This window comes from Ascidiella aspersa, chromosome 2 (assembly GCF_963924565.1).
Source record: "Ascidiella aspersa chromosome 2, kaAscAspe10.2, whole genome shotgun sequence".
Taxonomy (NCBI): domain Eukaryota; kingdom Metazoa; phylum Chordata; class Ascidiacea; order Phlebobranchia; family Ascidiidae; genus Ascidiella; species Ascidiella aspersa.
This window is the reverse complement of record NC_139448.1, coordinates 23,591,525-23,606,525: the sequence shown is the minus strand read 5'-3', so window position 1 is coordinate 23,606,525 and position 15,001 is coordinate 23,591,525. Positions and strand designations below refer to the sequence as shown.

The 15,001-nt window shown below is 37.4% G+C and overlaps 1 protein-coding gene across 1 annotated transcript in view; it reads left to right on the top strand.

Annotated features, from left to right (window-relative positions):
- LOC146164379 (sushi, von Willebrand factor type A, EGF and pentraxin domain-containing protein 1-like) overlaps window positions 1-15,001 on the top strand; it is a 111,458-nt gene that overhangs the window by 52,602 nt on the left and 43,855 nt on the right. The window contains exons 28-52 of the mRNA XM_083380719.1: window positions 674-769; window positions 842-916; window positions 1,038-1,125; window positions 1,294-1,433; window positions 1,774-1,975; window positions 2,431-2,588; window positions 4,071-4,287; window positions 4,628-4,869; window positions 5,073-5,287; window positions 5,737-5,931; window positions 6,136-6,252; window positions 6,691-6,820; window positions 7,401-7,562; window positions 7,957-8,113; window positions 8,893-9,011; window positions 9,929-10,102; window positions 10,528-10,644; window positions 10,831-10,948; window positions 11,118-11,277; window positions 12,087-12,268; window positions 12,356-12,486; window positions 12,721-12,878; window positions 13,579-13,828; window positions 14,423-14,571; window positions 14,615-14,720. Coding sequence (XP_083236845.1) covers window positions 674-769; window positions 842-916; window positions 1,038-1,125; window positions 1,294-1,433; window positions 1,774-1,975; window positions 2,431-2,588; window positions 4,071-4,287; window positions 4,628-4,869; window positions 5,073-5,287; window positions 5,737-5,931; window positions 6,136-6,252; window positions 6,691-6,820; window positions 7,401-7,562; window positions 7,957-8,113; window positions 8,893-9,011; window positions 9,929-10,102; window positions 10,528-10,644; window positions 10,831-10,948; window positions 11,118-11,277; window positions 12,087-12,268; window positions 12,356-12,486; window positions 12,721-12,878; window positions 13,579-13,828; window positions 14,423-14,571; window positions 14,615-14,720 — 3,858 coding nt within the window. The remainder of the gene's footprint in view (window positions 1-673; window positions 770-841; window positions 917-1,037; window positions 1,126-1,293; window positions 1,434-1,773; window positions 1,976-2,430; window positions 2,589-4,070; window positions 4,288-4,627; window positions 4,870-5,072; window positions 5,288-5,736; window positions 5,932-6,135; window positions 6,253-6,690; window positions 6,821-7,400; window positions 7,563-7,956; window positions 8,114-8,892; window positions 9,012-9,928; window positions 10,103-10,527; window positions 10,645-10,830; window positions 10,949-11,117; window positions 11,278-12,086; window positions 12,269-12,355; window positions 12,487-12,720; window positions 12,879-13,578; window positions 13,829-14,422; window positions 14,572-14,614; window positions 14,721-15,001) is intronic.

Below are 15,001 nucleotides of genomic sequence, written 5' to 3'. Positions count from 1 at the left end.
GTCAGCGACTAATAGCACAATTTTTTACTTAATGTTACTGTGTCTTAAAGTGAAGTGTATATAAAGAATACTAAAGTGTATATAATTACAGCGATAACGTATTATTGTAAAGGAAACATGGCTAACAGATGCACACCAAAGAATATATTCAATGACAATGATTATTCTTTTATAGATTAGAAGTAATCTCAGTACAACTAATTCTTCAGCTATTGCATAATTTTCTATTGAACTAGAAAATCGGTATCAGGTATAGGCCTACTTTACTTGTAATATTTCTTGGGTAGGCCTATACAACGCTCCCCTTGCGCAATTTGCCATAGGTTGACCATCTGGCTGTAGTGTACGCCCTAAAATCACCAATATAATATATAATGTATACGAGACGCATTAAAGTTCGCTGATTTTCCTCGCTCACCTACAAGTATGGGAAGTAAAACGGCCTAAACACAGCTCAACACGGTACGTCCTTTAACCAAGGGAGGAATCTTTACAAATGTTTTATAGACACCAGTCTAATTGTTTTGTCGCTTATATTGCAACAACACTGTCATGGAATATCTTCGCGTTTGGTTTGTGAAATAATATCAAAATTTTCTAATTTAACAATAAGATTTGCTATTTGTATACAATGTTTAGTTTATTTGATTATTACTTTATTTTGCTGCTTTAGGCATTCAATTACACGTACGTGGTATACCTTCAGAAGAGCAGATATTGGGCTTGCATGTTGTGAACAGCACTTTACCGTTTAGCAGCTGTTTTCTCGGTAAGATGAATATGCCTTGTAATGGTTAACTCAAAATTGGTCGCTATTATAACTTTTTTTTATTTTTTAAAGATCCCTGCAAGAACGGCGCGCGATGTAAATCTGGTAGCGCAGGTCATGTTTGTGTGTGCCTTCCTGGGTATACAGGTAAGTCCCTTGTTTCTGCAATCCACTATACTTTGTTTTTACTTGACATTTCATAAGATTGTGCTTTTGTTTTACTCTATTATTCTAACATAATATATTTTACAAACTGTATCACAACCAGGAGTTAACTGTGAGACGGACATCAACGAATGTTTGAGCAATCCCTGCTACAATGCAGGAAGCTGTACAGATGAAATCAATGGATACACGTGAGTCTATTACTCATTTTTGCTTTGTGATTTTGACCGTTAGTTCGACGTAAATCTGGACTTTCACTTATGACTTTAACTCAGCAGCACTTTTATGCGACAACATCACAGTTCATAACGACATTGATGCCTGTAAACTGAGTGGCTGTATAATTATTTCACGTTAAGGTGTCGCTGTCAAACTGGTTACGAGGGAACTCAGTGTGAGACCGACACAAACGAGTGCGAGTCGACGCCGTGCCAACACAACGCAACGTGCATAGACAAGTTGGCCACATATCAATGCCACTGCTCTGCCGGATTCTCAGGTATGTCTGGGTAATGTAGCGAGAATGTAGGTGGGCACAGCAACTTCGTTGCTACTCGTATTTTGTATACTGCATTCTTACCACTTTTTTAACACAGTAAATTAGTGTACAGTGTTGCTTACGAACCAAGAAACTGATTTTGTGTTTGGAGTTTGCTGTTGGAGGCGTTGGAGCAATGAACAAGCTATAGCATTTCGGAAGACTGTTACTATATCCATTCCCAATCGGAACACGTCTCGGGGGAAGATACATTGATAAACACAACCTATAGTGGCCTGCAAAGTTTTGCCGACAAGACTTGCGCATTATAAAGACATTTGTTTTATTTCATTTCTTCCAGGTTCCAATTGCGAGATAAACATCAACGAATGCGCTACTTCCCCTTGCGATAATGGCGCAACTTGCATAGACAAGGTGGCGCATTACATTTGTATGTGTGCGGTTGGATTCACCGGCACCGACTGCCAAATCGATATCGACGACTGCATAGGTCGGCCATGCCTCAACCAAGGAACTTGCCATGACCATACCAATGCTTTTGAGTGAGTGCAAGTTATTTTCAGCACGGTATTTTGTAAAACAGATTAAAATAAATAAATATTTTAGGGAGCCATGTAAGAAATAAACCACTGGCGATTTGCACGTTACTGAAATTTTTGAAATGCAAAACGTCAAGGGGTGACCGAGACGTCTTATTTTGACAAGGCTTTTTGTTGCAAATTCGACCGTCCGACAAGTTAATACACCGCGCAATGTATTTAAAACTTTTCTCATAAGGAATGTAATTTTTTATACAAATACATTTGGGCATTTTTACTTCTTTACATTTAGTAAAGACAAAGTTGCTCAGCTATTCATAGGTTGGTTTGGTGTTATCAAAAAAACTTTTGCCTTAGTGATAAATCGTTTTGTTATTAAGCGATTGCATTTATTGTTACAAATATACAGTTAGTGCAAAAAAAAAATCCAAAAACTTTATGACCTGAACTGCTTTTAGTTGCCACTGTAAAAGCGGATTCGTTGGCGAACTGTGTGAGGTTAATGTCGACGACTGTGTTGGTGTGACGTGTGCAAACGGGGGTTCCTGTGTCGACGGCGTCGATTCTCACCGGTGTGCCTGTGCCCCGACGTTCACTGGAGCCAGCTGCGAGACGAGTGAGTAATATTTAACGTGAAACTATGCTTGCAAGCACCAAATTCAGTCAGCATATCGAGTGTATTTCGAAAAGTGCGTTTGACTCATAAATACCTCAATACACCTGAAATGCTTGACCGGAGGTCGTGAGTTCGAACCTCACTGCAGGCCAGTTGTTTTTTTTGCTTGCTTTGCTTGCATCATAGATCGACAGATTCGGCGAGTCTGCGATGGTTTTTCGGTGTACTATTGATACGGAAGCCGTAATCGTTGGTCATAAAGCAGCTTCCGAAGGGCTAGATCACAGTTGTTATTAAACACATATGTGTGTGTGTCTTTCATTGATTGATACGGATTGATGATCCCCCAATGTGAAGTTGCTTGTATTAACACAGTGGTTCCCAAACTGTGGTACGCGAGAGTCTTTCAGGTGGTACGCGACTACGTATAAATCTGCGAAAACTTTTTAAAGCATATATGTATAAACTTGCGAAAACTTTCAACTTTTAAAACTTTCAGATTGGGTATTTGCAATGTTGCGTTTTAATTACCTTTAATTTGAGGTTTCGTACGTTTATGACGTAACACTTAGCTTGTTGAAGATAATAAATCGTTAATTTTTGGCTGGTTTAATATGTAAGTAGTAATAAACTGAAGAGCAGCAGTGTAGTATTGCCATATGTATAATGATATTTCGTACATATTGAACTACTGTAATTTCTTTTAAAATAGAGGAATAGTGTGAGAATTTAATTTTGTTTAATTTAACTATACTAGGAACATGTCTAAACGAAAGTACAGCCAGACTTAAGCTACATAAACTACGGGTTTATCGCTATTGAACACAATAGAGAAGCTGTTCCGCAATATGTTGTTTGTATGAAGGCGCTTGCTAATTCAGCTATGAAACCAAGCATACTCCCGACGACATCTCAACCAGCTGGTCGCGAAAAAAACAACTACATCCATCGCATTACAACTATTTGCTGTGTTTTGCTTAATTTATGGCTTTTAAGTCTTCCTGGAATGATAGTTGTTAAACTCTAATACAGCTACATGCTCATTTTCTTATCTATATGCTAAAATAGGTATAGTTTGAGATATTCTAGTCAGATGTAACTTAGGTGGTACATGAACACTGTACAAAAGCTCAAAATGGTACGCGAGAAAAAAAGTTTGGGAAACACTGTACTAACAGAATGTGCAAGTATTGGCGCATGGTTGTTTCTCGACTCGCTCCTCTCTGAGCCTGCATAGCTCAGTTGGTAGAGCGACGGTCCCGGCTTGATCGGAGGGCGTGAGTTCGAACCTCACTGCAGGCCAGTTGTTTTTCTGGCATCCTCTGCTTGTATAATATATCGACAGATTCGGCGAGTCTGCGATGGCTTTTGATCGACAGATTCGGCGAGTCTGCGATGGCTTTTGGTGTACTACATCTGAAATGGTACTAAAAACATCAAGTTATAACGCTTTTAGTGAGTGATATGTGTTTTTCTTGTAAGAACTGCTTCCGGACTTCGATCTCTCGTTCAGCAATCCCAATACCTACCACCACGTTCACTTTAAAGATGGATTTGGTAACAACATGACCGAAATTACTGTTGCGTTCTACATGTTCTCCAACTATACAGAAAGTCAGGGGACACCTTTCTCCTATGCGATTGGCAAGAAACGACTGGCCGACGTCTTCACTCTTACAAACCTCGAGGCTTTAACACTGTAATTTTATTTTATAGAATTAAATCTAACTACCTATTTCAGCAACAATGATCAAAACGGAAAAGCATTAAAAGATCGCTCAATATTATTTCAAAGTAAAACTTTTTTCTTTAGTTAATCATTATGAGATGTTCTTTCAAACTATTTACGAACATCCCATTGGAAAGCTCTTGGCCAGCTTAAAACAACAAACAAGATTACCAATATGGGTCCAGAAAGCTATTATATGAATCCGCAGAAAGAAATGCATTAATATCAATCATTTGAAAAAAGTGTTAAATTTTAAATGTATCTAAAGTGGCACTTGAAAAACTTAACTGGCAAGCGCGTTTTCGGCCAGGTACGTTAATGGCGAATCCGTGGTGACGGACACAAGGAAATTAAATGACGGGACGTGGTATCACGTGGTTGTAACGTGGAAAAGCGAGGACGGATCCTGGCAAATTTTCCTAAACCAGCATCTCGAGGCAAGCGGAACTGGGCTTCAGAATGGAAGCGTCATCCCAGGAGGAGGCATAATGGTTATTGGACAGGAGCAAGATTGTCTCGGAGGTTGTTTCTCTTCCTCTCAGGAGTTTATAGGTAGAGGAAAACTTTCACTTTTGCGTTAAAAATTGATAATATAAAAAGTTTAATTTAGTTTAACTAAAAATGACTCGAAAAACTATTCTTTTTATATTTAAGTGTTTGCGATATATGGTTTAGAAAAGTAAAATAACACATTAACACTTAATAACAATGTTAACCATAGAAAAATCTAAAGATTAATCTTTTATATTTCAAAGGGGAAATTTCGCAGTTTAACGTATACGATTATGTCATGGACAAACGTCAAGTCTTCAGCCTCTATTTCAACTGTCTGTCCAATGAGGGCAACGTAAGGGCCTGGCCTGACGCCCTTGGAGGTATCAAAGGTCAAATTGTAACCATTCGTCCTCGAACCTTCTGTCAATCATGTAACCCTATCCAAGAAGTTGATCACTTGTCAGTTCAAAAGCAGGTCAAATATTTAACAAAACGGTTTTATTCACCTTAGTTACTCTATACATCTGGGGTTAGAATGTCTGTGTACTTAAATTTAGTTAAAATTTTAATGTTTGAACCACGCGACCGGTATTCAAACCTCCCTGCAGATGTGAACAGTTTGCGCTGTTATAGGTTGATTGTATATCTATATTTAAAAGATACCTCTTTATGAATTATTAGGCTGATTTTTTTTTGTAATAATCAACATTGGCGTTTAGTAAGAAACTCTTTTACAAAAGTATTTAGTTTTTTGTGTCAAATTGATGAACAAATGTTTTTTTAAAAATGATTCGTTTATGTATGAATTATTGCATCTGTATCCTTAGGTATGTCACACCAAGTGAGTGTTTTCCTTTTTGTGTTTTAAACGATTTACCTAATTTAATTTAATATATATTTGTTTAATATGCGTCTGTCCGTTAGGGTGCGCACAAGAGTTGGGTGTCGTGCCAGAATGGCTTTCAGCTTTACACGAGGGTTGGGATTGGAAGCAGGCGAGCCAAGACTACGTTGCTGCGCTGCGGAAACAGAGGTCTGTGGAAGCACGCAGGATCTGAAGTGCAACAGCCATCTCAGAAATTCTTTTGTGTCAGGACGAGATGCAAAGCTTTTAGTACAGTAAGTTAAATTCCTATTTTAACGCTATTGCTGAGTTTCGTTTGAGATTGGCAAAGCCCAGCAACGCGTAAAATTAAATCACTTTTAAAAATGCCTTCGAAATAAGTCAGCGTTTATTTGTTGTTATTGTTTTATACACACTGGCAACCCGTTGATGTATAATGTTTGTTGTAAAGTATTCATGTTGCTTTAAACTTTATGCAGCCTCCGCTGGTTATTGCGGATTCAACCAGCCGCCAATTCAACGACACTGTACACTTTTCGTGCAATATTGGGTATGAACTGCACGGGGCAACCGCAATAAGATGCCAGGCTGATCAGGTATGGAACGTCAGTTTACCTTAGATGCTTATTATTGACATGTAAGATCACTTTTATCGAAGTTTTGTTTGTTTGTTTATTTAGAATTTTTTATTTATGTAGCATAGAGCCCTATAACACAGGGTTTTAGATATCATGACAATACAAACATAATAATCGGATATACCGTGTTATACCTTGCGATTTCTGAAACGTATCGATCCACACAATACATCGTATAATCAAATTTGTGCCTGTTAACTCAAGAAGAAAAAGACTGTTAACTCAAGAAGAAAAAAAAAGAATGTGTATAGGAGAGATCGCAACCTCCCGGTTAAGAACTACTGTTTAAGACTGTTAAAAAAATTTAAGGGCTTTGCAGTTGATAAATAAGGCGTAATTACCGCTTTCTCTTTGTATTGTAGATATTATAACATAAAGCGACTACAATATTTTTAGAAATGGTCAGCGCCTGTTCCAACTTGTGTGGATATTGATGAGTGTGTCAATGATCATCTCTGCCATCATACCGCCTACTGCATAAACACGGAGGGAAGCCACGAGTGCTACTGCAACTGGGGATACACAGGTCTGTTACACTTAGAAACAGTCTGCTTCATACCGCTTACTTAGTGTTTCGGCCACACAAGAGCTATTTTTTATTCCAATTAAACAATGCTGATCAATTTTGCATGTTTTTGCAGTTAAACGTCTGATGTCAGGAGTTCTTAAACTGGGGTCCATGGACCTCTTGAGGGTCCACGAAGGCCAAAATGAAACCTAAGTGTATTTTAAGTAATCAATTTTTCAAAGAAAAGAGTTTAATTAAAAATTAAACGTTTTAGCACTGAATCATTCAGAATTTTACCTAAACCATCATCATATTTCTAAAAATTCTGTTTATATTGTGACCTAAATTTATAAAAATAAAATCAGCATATTTCTGAAGTCCATTTTGATTGTGATGTCAATTTATGACGTCATTTTTGAAAAGTTCTTGCCTACCGTGGTCCACGCTAAGCAGAAAATATTCTAGGGGTCCGCGGGAAATAAAGTTTAAGAAACCCTGTCTTAATTGTTTCTGTTGATCCATATTCCAACCAAAAATATGCTTTTGCAAATCTTATCCTGTTTTAAATTTTTCGAGCTTATTGTTTGAAATTGTGCAGGAGACGGATTCAACTGCACATTGATCGACTGTGGATATCCCCCCAAGTTAGAACATGGAACGATCCACGACCACTCACACCATCTTGAACACATCATAGAACACGAGTGTGATGTTGGGTATGAGTTAAACGGTCCGGAAGAAAGGAGCTGCCAAGAGAATGGTAACAAGTTTAAAATTGATTGCTGTAATTTCATGTTAAGAATCTTGTTACTTCTGTTTTCTAAGCTCAGCAGTTTTATTTTGTTGTTTTTTTGTTCAATGATATCAAGTGATTAATTTATGTCTACGCAGCAACTTGGTCTGGACATCCGCCAACATGTGACGTCATCGAGTGTCCTGAACCGATCCCACTTACCCATGGCCGCGTGACTACGGAATCCATTACTTATCTCAGCAAAGCGATTTACGAGTGTGACCCTGGCTTTATTTTGAATGGCGACCATAATCGAAGTAAAGTTTTTTGGACGTTACAGATTTTTTCCTTTAATTTTAGACATGGTTAATAAATCAACTTTGTCGCTTGTTGTTTATAATACTGCTTTCTCTTTTGACAGCTTGCCTTGAAACAAAGGTTTGGTCAGGGGAGGTACCAGTATGTGAACCGGTCCAGTGTCCCGATTTTCCATTTATTGACCACGGAAGTGTGGAGCCTTACGAGCTTGCCTACTACTTTACCGATCAAGTCCATGTTACTTGCGACAAAGGATACAGGTTCAAATATTATTAACATTAATTATTATGTAACATTGAAAAAATAAAAACACATTAACCATGATTACAGTTGGAAGGATATTAGGAAATATAAGTGAAAATGAAAGCATACATGCTTAATTAGTATAGCATTTTATTAAAACTTTGTACGGACACAATTTTAGTTACCCTTATTTGTCATGATATTCATATTAAAAGGGTTTTCATTTCATAATATTTTCACCCTTTTTTTCAATTTTAAACTCCTATTAATTTATCGTTGCACCAAAAATAGACAGCTCAAAAACTCAGAATTGTGAGACAAGCAAAATGCTAGACCTCTTTCACGGTTCGGTTTCATCATTACCCATAATTGTATTTAAATGTCAAGATTGCACGAAAAAGAAAGAAGGCAACAAAGGGACGGACGGGTCACTAAATTATGAGAATAGTGAAAATTCGTTATTTTACACAACCTAACTCTACACAGCGTAGGAACTTATCTTTGATTTATTCCACTCTAATCTTTACAAAAAAAGTTGTAAGGGTTGAGAAAAAATTAGATTCTGAAAAACTGTCAAATATCTCTCGGCACACTTGAGCAATAGAAATGGCACCCCAGAATGCAGCGGCACCCCGGTTGAGAACCACTGAGTTAAGAGATAGTGCATAGGAACAATCTAAATTCACGCAGAAGTTCTTAATGTGTTTAATTTTCTTCTCCTTTAACAAGGAAATGTATTGTGATTAAATGTAACGTCGGCCGATTTAAAAAAAGAAAAACATAATTGTGCCTATAGAATCGAAGGCGACCCAACGTTACGGTGCAATGAAGACGCCAGTTGGGAGGGTCACAGACCCTCTTGTGTACCAGATTTGTGCGATCCACCACTAGATGTCGCCAACGGTCAAATTCAAGGTAAGCTTTGCTGTCAAATAAAAGACGTATATCTAGAACTGAAAGTAGAATAATTTATTGCCGGAACACATAACAGGCAGCCACAATAAACCGGCTGTTCTTGGTGAATAACGTGCGGAATATGCAACTAAAAATCTTAGGTAACTATTCAAAGAGATGGCACAAAGCTGTACAGAGCGAACTTTGCTATATCGCAGGTCTTAGTTACTGAAAACATGATTACCTACTTTGTTGTACTTTCAGGTGACATTTTTTTAGCAGAACAGTAAATTGCCTGAGCTTCCGAGACAGCTTCGTACAATTTTAATTTTTTTCACGCATTCATCAACCTAAATAACTTGTCTACTTTCCTCTCTCTTTGCTAATACTTACTGTACAGTCGAGCATCGGTGGTGTATTCAGTTAAATTGTCAAAAAATAATTAGGAGCACAGAAACCACGTAAAAAGTTAGCGCCCAGTGCAATCACCATTAGATTAGACACACGGACTTTTGTGTTATTACATCGAAAAAGGTTGAATACAAAAAGTTTAAACAAAAAGCAAAAAAGGTTTCACGAAAGAAACGCTTTTTGATTAACATAATTGAAAAAGGCAATACTTTAGTTTTGGGTAACGGCCCCGTAAAATGTATATGTATTTTAACCGAGTCGTCTGTATATCAATAATTATTTTTCCTGGTACGCCAAGCCAGCAATTATTTTACCAGAAAGCCGTCACGTTCCGGATAGTTCCGGCATACTTTAACCACTCTGTAAGACAGAAACGTAGAATCAAATTTACTGCGATTTCGCCTAATAAGGTAAATTCATAGCATGTTTGGATATTTTTTTAATTAGGCCCTGTGTTTTCTTTATAAATTCGTTTTCTTCGTAAAAAAAAAATATATTTCCGTTAAGTTTACAAGACAATATCGTAGGGACAAACTTTGCCTTTATGAGCACAATCGAATACGTTTGCGACGTGGGTTACCTGCTGAATGGAACGGGGATCATCACGTGCCTAGAAGGACCCATGTGGAGCAGCGAGGCGCCACAATGCAAACCTGTGCCCTGTCCAGCGATTACAGCTATACCACATGGAAATCACTATGGTTAGTACTTTAATAGTACATTGGCAGTATAACAGTTGTTTTTCCATTGCCTTTTTAGAATACTTATTAGTGAAATTCCACTAGTGTGCCAGTGATACAGTCGGGGCCAAGGTTTACGACTTAATCACAATAAATATACCGGGTGCTTTCCTATATGTTAAATCCCCATATAATTTTTCCTTCGTGGTACGACAATCCTGATTAGGGTAACTGAATTTGGCCTAATTTATGAAGACACGCGGTTTACGACATCAAACTAAGTTGGATTTAACGGTGATGTCTGATTTGCTGGAGTTTGTTTACTAGCACCATGTTATCAGTGGCGTATAGCTATAACTGTACGTAATATATTTTTATTTTTTTTTATTTACAAAAGACGATTATCGCTATTAATACCATTTTAACTTCAATATGTTGTTTTGTAGAGATGGGAACTGTTTTTGGAGATCAAGTGACGTATCAATGCGAGCCAGGGTACTACATGGTCGGAAAGGAAATCTTGTTCTGCTTGTCTTCGGGCCTTTGGGGCGACAAATTTACTAGTAGGATGACTCGGAGACATTTTAAACTTAGATTTGGCTATAGTAAACAATTTGCTAACACATGGTGTCCAATTATGTCTACCTAAAACAACCACATATAGAAAAATAAATGATTTCAAACAAACCAATGGTCCTCTCAGTGTTTAAAACTAATTGTTTATCTTTACATTCCCCAAATAATAACAGATCAGCCCGAATCAGCCCCATTGTGTCTTCCTGTACCTTGCGGTCCCCCACCTGAAGTTGGAAATGGATACTACGAGTTATTTGGTTCCGACGACTTTGTCTACGGCAGTCATATTAAGTAAGGTTTATGCTAAAAGAATAAGGATATTTTGACGGAACTGCTTTATTCGACGTTAAAACGACTGGATATCGAATCTACACAGTGTAATGAAAATTTATACTTTGATTTAACGTAATCTTAAAGTATTTATTTATTTTCGTCAATCTAAATTTTGAAAACATTACAGATATTCTTGCGAAACGGGATATTTTCCTGTAAATGCAAACATATTAAGCTGTGGAGCTGACCGTTCGTGGAATATATCTTCCTCTCATCCATTTCGCTGTGACCCCGTACCGTGTTCTCATCCAGGTGCTCCAAAACACGGGCGAATTGTTAACGCAGGGGTAAGATTATTCACGGGTGGATTTTTGTTTAAACTGGTAATTTTTCAATCAAAGTGGTATAAAAAAGGGCGTCGTCCAGATCAAAAAGGTTTTTTATGTTTAACAAATGAATGTTTAACGCATATTGCCAGTATACTTGCAAATAAGAAAAAAATATTTTTCATCTTGGAAAGAGACTGAGCTCTAGAGTTTCTAGTCACCTATCGCAAAAATACTGAAAAAACATTGCTCTCAAAGAGCGATAAACGTTGTCAATAATCTTCTTTAGGGTTCCTATTCGTCAGGATTTATCTGACTTGTCTGGGAATTTAGAGTGGAAATTGGGTCAAGGAGAAACGTTGAAATGTGCTCAAGACCGGGATTATAAATATATCGACACCAATTTTATGTATATCGTTTCACATATTTGTTATATATCGTTGCAAATATTTTGAAATTTCTTTAAAATTGTGTAAATTTGTTTAAAATTTGTGTCTTAAAATGACTTACAAACGTTTTACGCCTTAAAATGACTTACAAACGAGATTACATATTTTTTACAACCAAATGGTACGATTTTCAACAATATAAACGCCAAATGAGCCTACACCTACTCTGGAAACACCTTCGAGGAAGTGTCCCAATAAAAATCACGTAATTTTAACGATTTAAGTAAGTCAAGTCAAGTCAAGTTATTTAAAGAAAATGAACAAAGTGCACTTGTTTGACTTGAGTTATTACAAAACTGTTAATTTTCATAATCACATCAGATAGTTGAAACGACGTTGGATAAGTTTAAGAATTTCTAATACCACAATGCAATATTTCAGGATCACACTGGTATCAGCTACATCTTCGGTGATGTTGTGGACTTCGACTGCAATGAGGGTTTCAACAGAGTGGGTGCGCACACGATACAGTGCATATCTAACGGCACCTGGTCTAAACAAGTACCTGAATGCCATCCGGTCCATTGTGGACAACCTCCCAACATCTCAAACGCTAACTTGGAGTGAGTCTAGAGCAGCAGGCAAATGTTATCTGGCCTGAAACTGGTTATTTGTATACGATTGTTAACTGCTTTTCATTTTATTAATAGGATACACGATGGTCCGCACAAGCCAGGTCCTCACTTTCAGAGTCACGTCAAGTACACTTGTAACCAGGGATACTATTTAATAACTCAGAATGACGGAATAAAGATGTGCCAGAGTAACGCAATGTGGGCAGGTATGTAAAGCCCTTGAACTTGAATTGGTAGTAGCGTTTTTGTAACATATCGCTACGAGTTCTAAATGGTCGTGTATAAGTAAATGTATATAGTTTTAATTGCTAACCAGTTTCATCTGCAGCTGTTTTTAAATAGTTTTCAACCTCTGCGCTGGCTAAAATACCGCATGACAAACTATTTTTTATTTATTTATCACAGTTAACTACATTTTATATTTTTAATGTTATATTTAGATAACAAAGTAGCCTGTGAAAGGGTTTCGTGTGGAAAACCTACTCTTATCAGTCACGGGTATCCCAGTACCAACGACACACTGCTGTTCGGCGACGTTACTATTTACAGCTGCGACGTGGGCTTTCAGATGGCCGCGAACGATTCTGATAAAGTACAGGTAATGTTAAATGTTGTGTGATTTGTCAGCAGGACTGGGGAGTCGCAACCCAGTTTAGGACACGACAGATGTGCTCTTGCACCGTTTGACGTTCGCAACAGACAAAGCCACCCAGTAAAAGTGTAAATCCTAAAAGGGAAAAGGGGAGGAGGACAGAGTCGGTCTCGACTTTAGTTTCCCGGCCGCAGTTAGACTTCAGTTGATTTAAACCAGGGTTCATCAAATTACAGCCCTGGGACAAATCCTGCTCGCCGTTTAAATCCTTCCGGCCTGCGGCATACTTTTGAGATGATCCTAAAATAGGTGATTAATACATTAATAGGCGGAATGCTTGTTAGATACAAAACTAAGCAAACTTTGATGAAAGTTTAAACTATTTTTAAACATTTTTTATTTTTATTCGTTTTATAATAATTAGGTCAAATTAGATAAATGCAAAATTTAATTTCCGGCCTGTGATGTCCAACGTTTACAATTATCTGACTTGCGACCGGCAGTATTTACAGTTATTCGCCCCTCAAAATAAACTTTGGTGACGTTTGTTTTAAACGCCATAGTACCGTTTGTGAATACCGCGAACGTTTGGTCTTATAGCCAATTCACCAAACTGAAATAAAAATTGTCCAACTTTAGATTTTAACTCGTTATATTCGCTTGGGCTTTTTCAGTTTTAAAACAATTCTGCAAAATTATTAAACAGTGCACATGGAGAGGAGAGTTTTCCAGGCTTCCTGTATGCGAACCTCTGCTGTGCGGCGAACCGGGCACTGTTCCATATTCGACCCTCACAGTTCAACACCCACACGCAAACAACGCCTTCGAGAGCTCCATCCATTACAGTTGCGAGCGAGACTTCAAAATAATTGGAATTTCCACCGTGACCTGCCTCGACACTGGAAAATGGTCTAACGCATTGCCAAAGTGCAAGCATATTGCTTGTGTGAAACCTGGTATGTTTCGTGACTTTACAGTTGGCGTATATGCAACTGTTGCGTATTTTTTATCTTTTAACGATACAATAAATGTTTAGTCATCCATAGAGTACGTACAACTTCATTTGGTCTTAACTGTTAAATAAAAATGTTGTTCTTTGCAAACATGTGTTATTAATAGATCTAATGAAGTGTTGATAACCTATGCAGGAAATCTCCATCAGGGCAATGTACTTTCACTGGGCGAAAAACATATATAGCAGCCAAACAACAAAGAAAAACACAATGGAACATGGTTTACTCTTGTAGTAAACCGATTTCCATCGTGTTTTTTCTTTATTGTTTTGCTGAGATATATATTTTTTCGCCCAGTTGCAAGTTTATTGTCCTGATAAAGATTTCTTGTATAGGTTATCAAATCGTCGGTAACAAAAGGGAGAACAATTTTATAATCGATACAATGCCAGCTGCAACAGTATATTCATTGAATAAAAATATATACAAATGTTTTTTGGCAAACAGCGAATATGTAAAATAATGTCATTCTTTATTTTTGTTTCATACTCTTGGAATAATACATTTTTTTTATAAAGATCACTTTGTATTCCTAAGGCTCGATTCAGAATGGATTCTCCTTCGTTGCTCCCTCTGACGCTCAATACCCATATCTTTATGGCAAAGAAAGCTTTGCACCAAGATCTGCGATTCTGTCAGCCTGCCACAACGGATATGAGGTAACTATGTTCGATTCATTTTTAGACGTTTCGTATTGTTTTGATTAAAAAGTGTTAATTAACTGTGTAGATCGCCGGACGAGAAGCAACTGAGGTCGGCCTACGTTCTTCTTCCCCGGACCTCTCTTCGTCGTCACACATGACTAAGCAACAGATAATCGAGAAATTACAAACTGGTGAGTAAAAACTACATAATAATTTATGTGTAATGTCGAAACGTCTTTATTAGGATGTCGATTTACTCGATCTTATTGGCTTTAACTTTCATTTTTAAGCTACATAACAGATATGTGAAGAGTGTACCTTAATTAAAAAGTTATTAAATTTAAACGTATCGTAAAAGTTATAACTGTTTGGTAACCCACTTTTTGCAAAACCCTGTTCTGTGCAGGTATGCAAAACAGTCATACTTTAAACAACAAAGTTTTTATGGTACACTGTTAAAAAAATTCTGTAA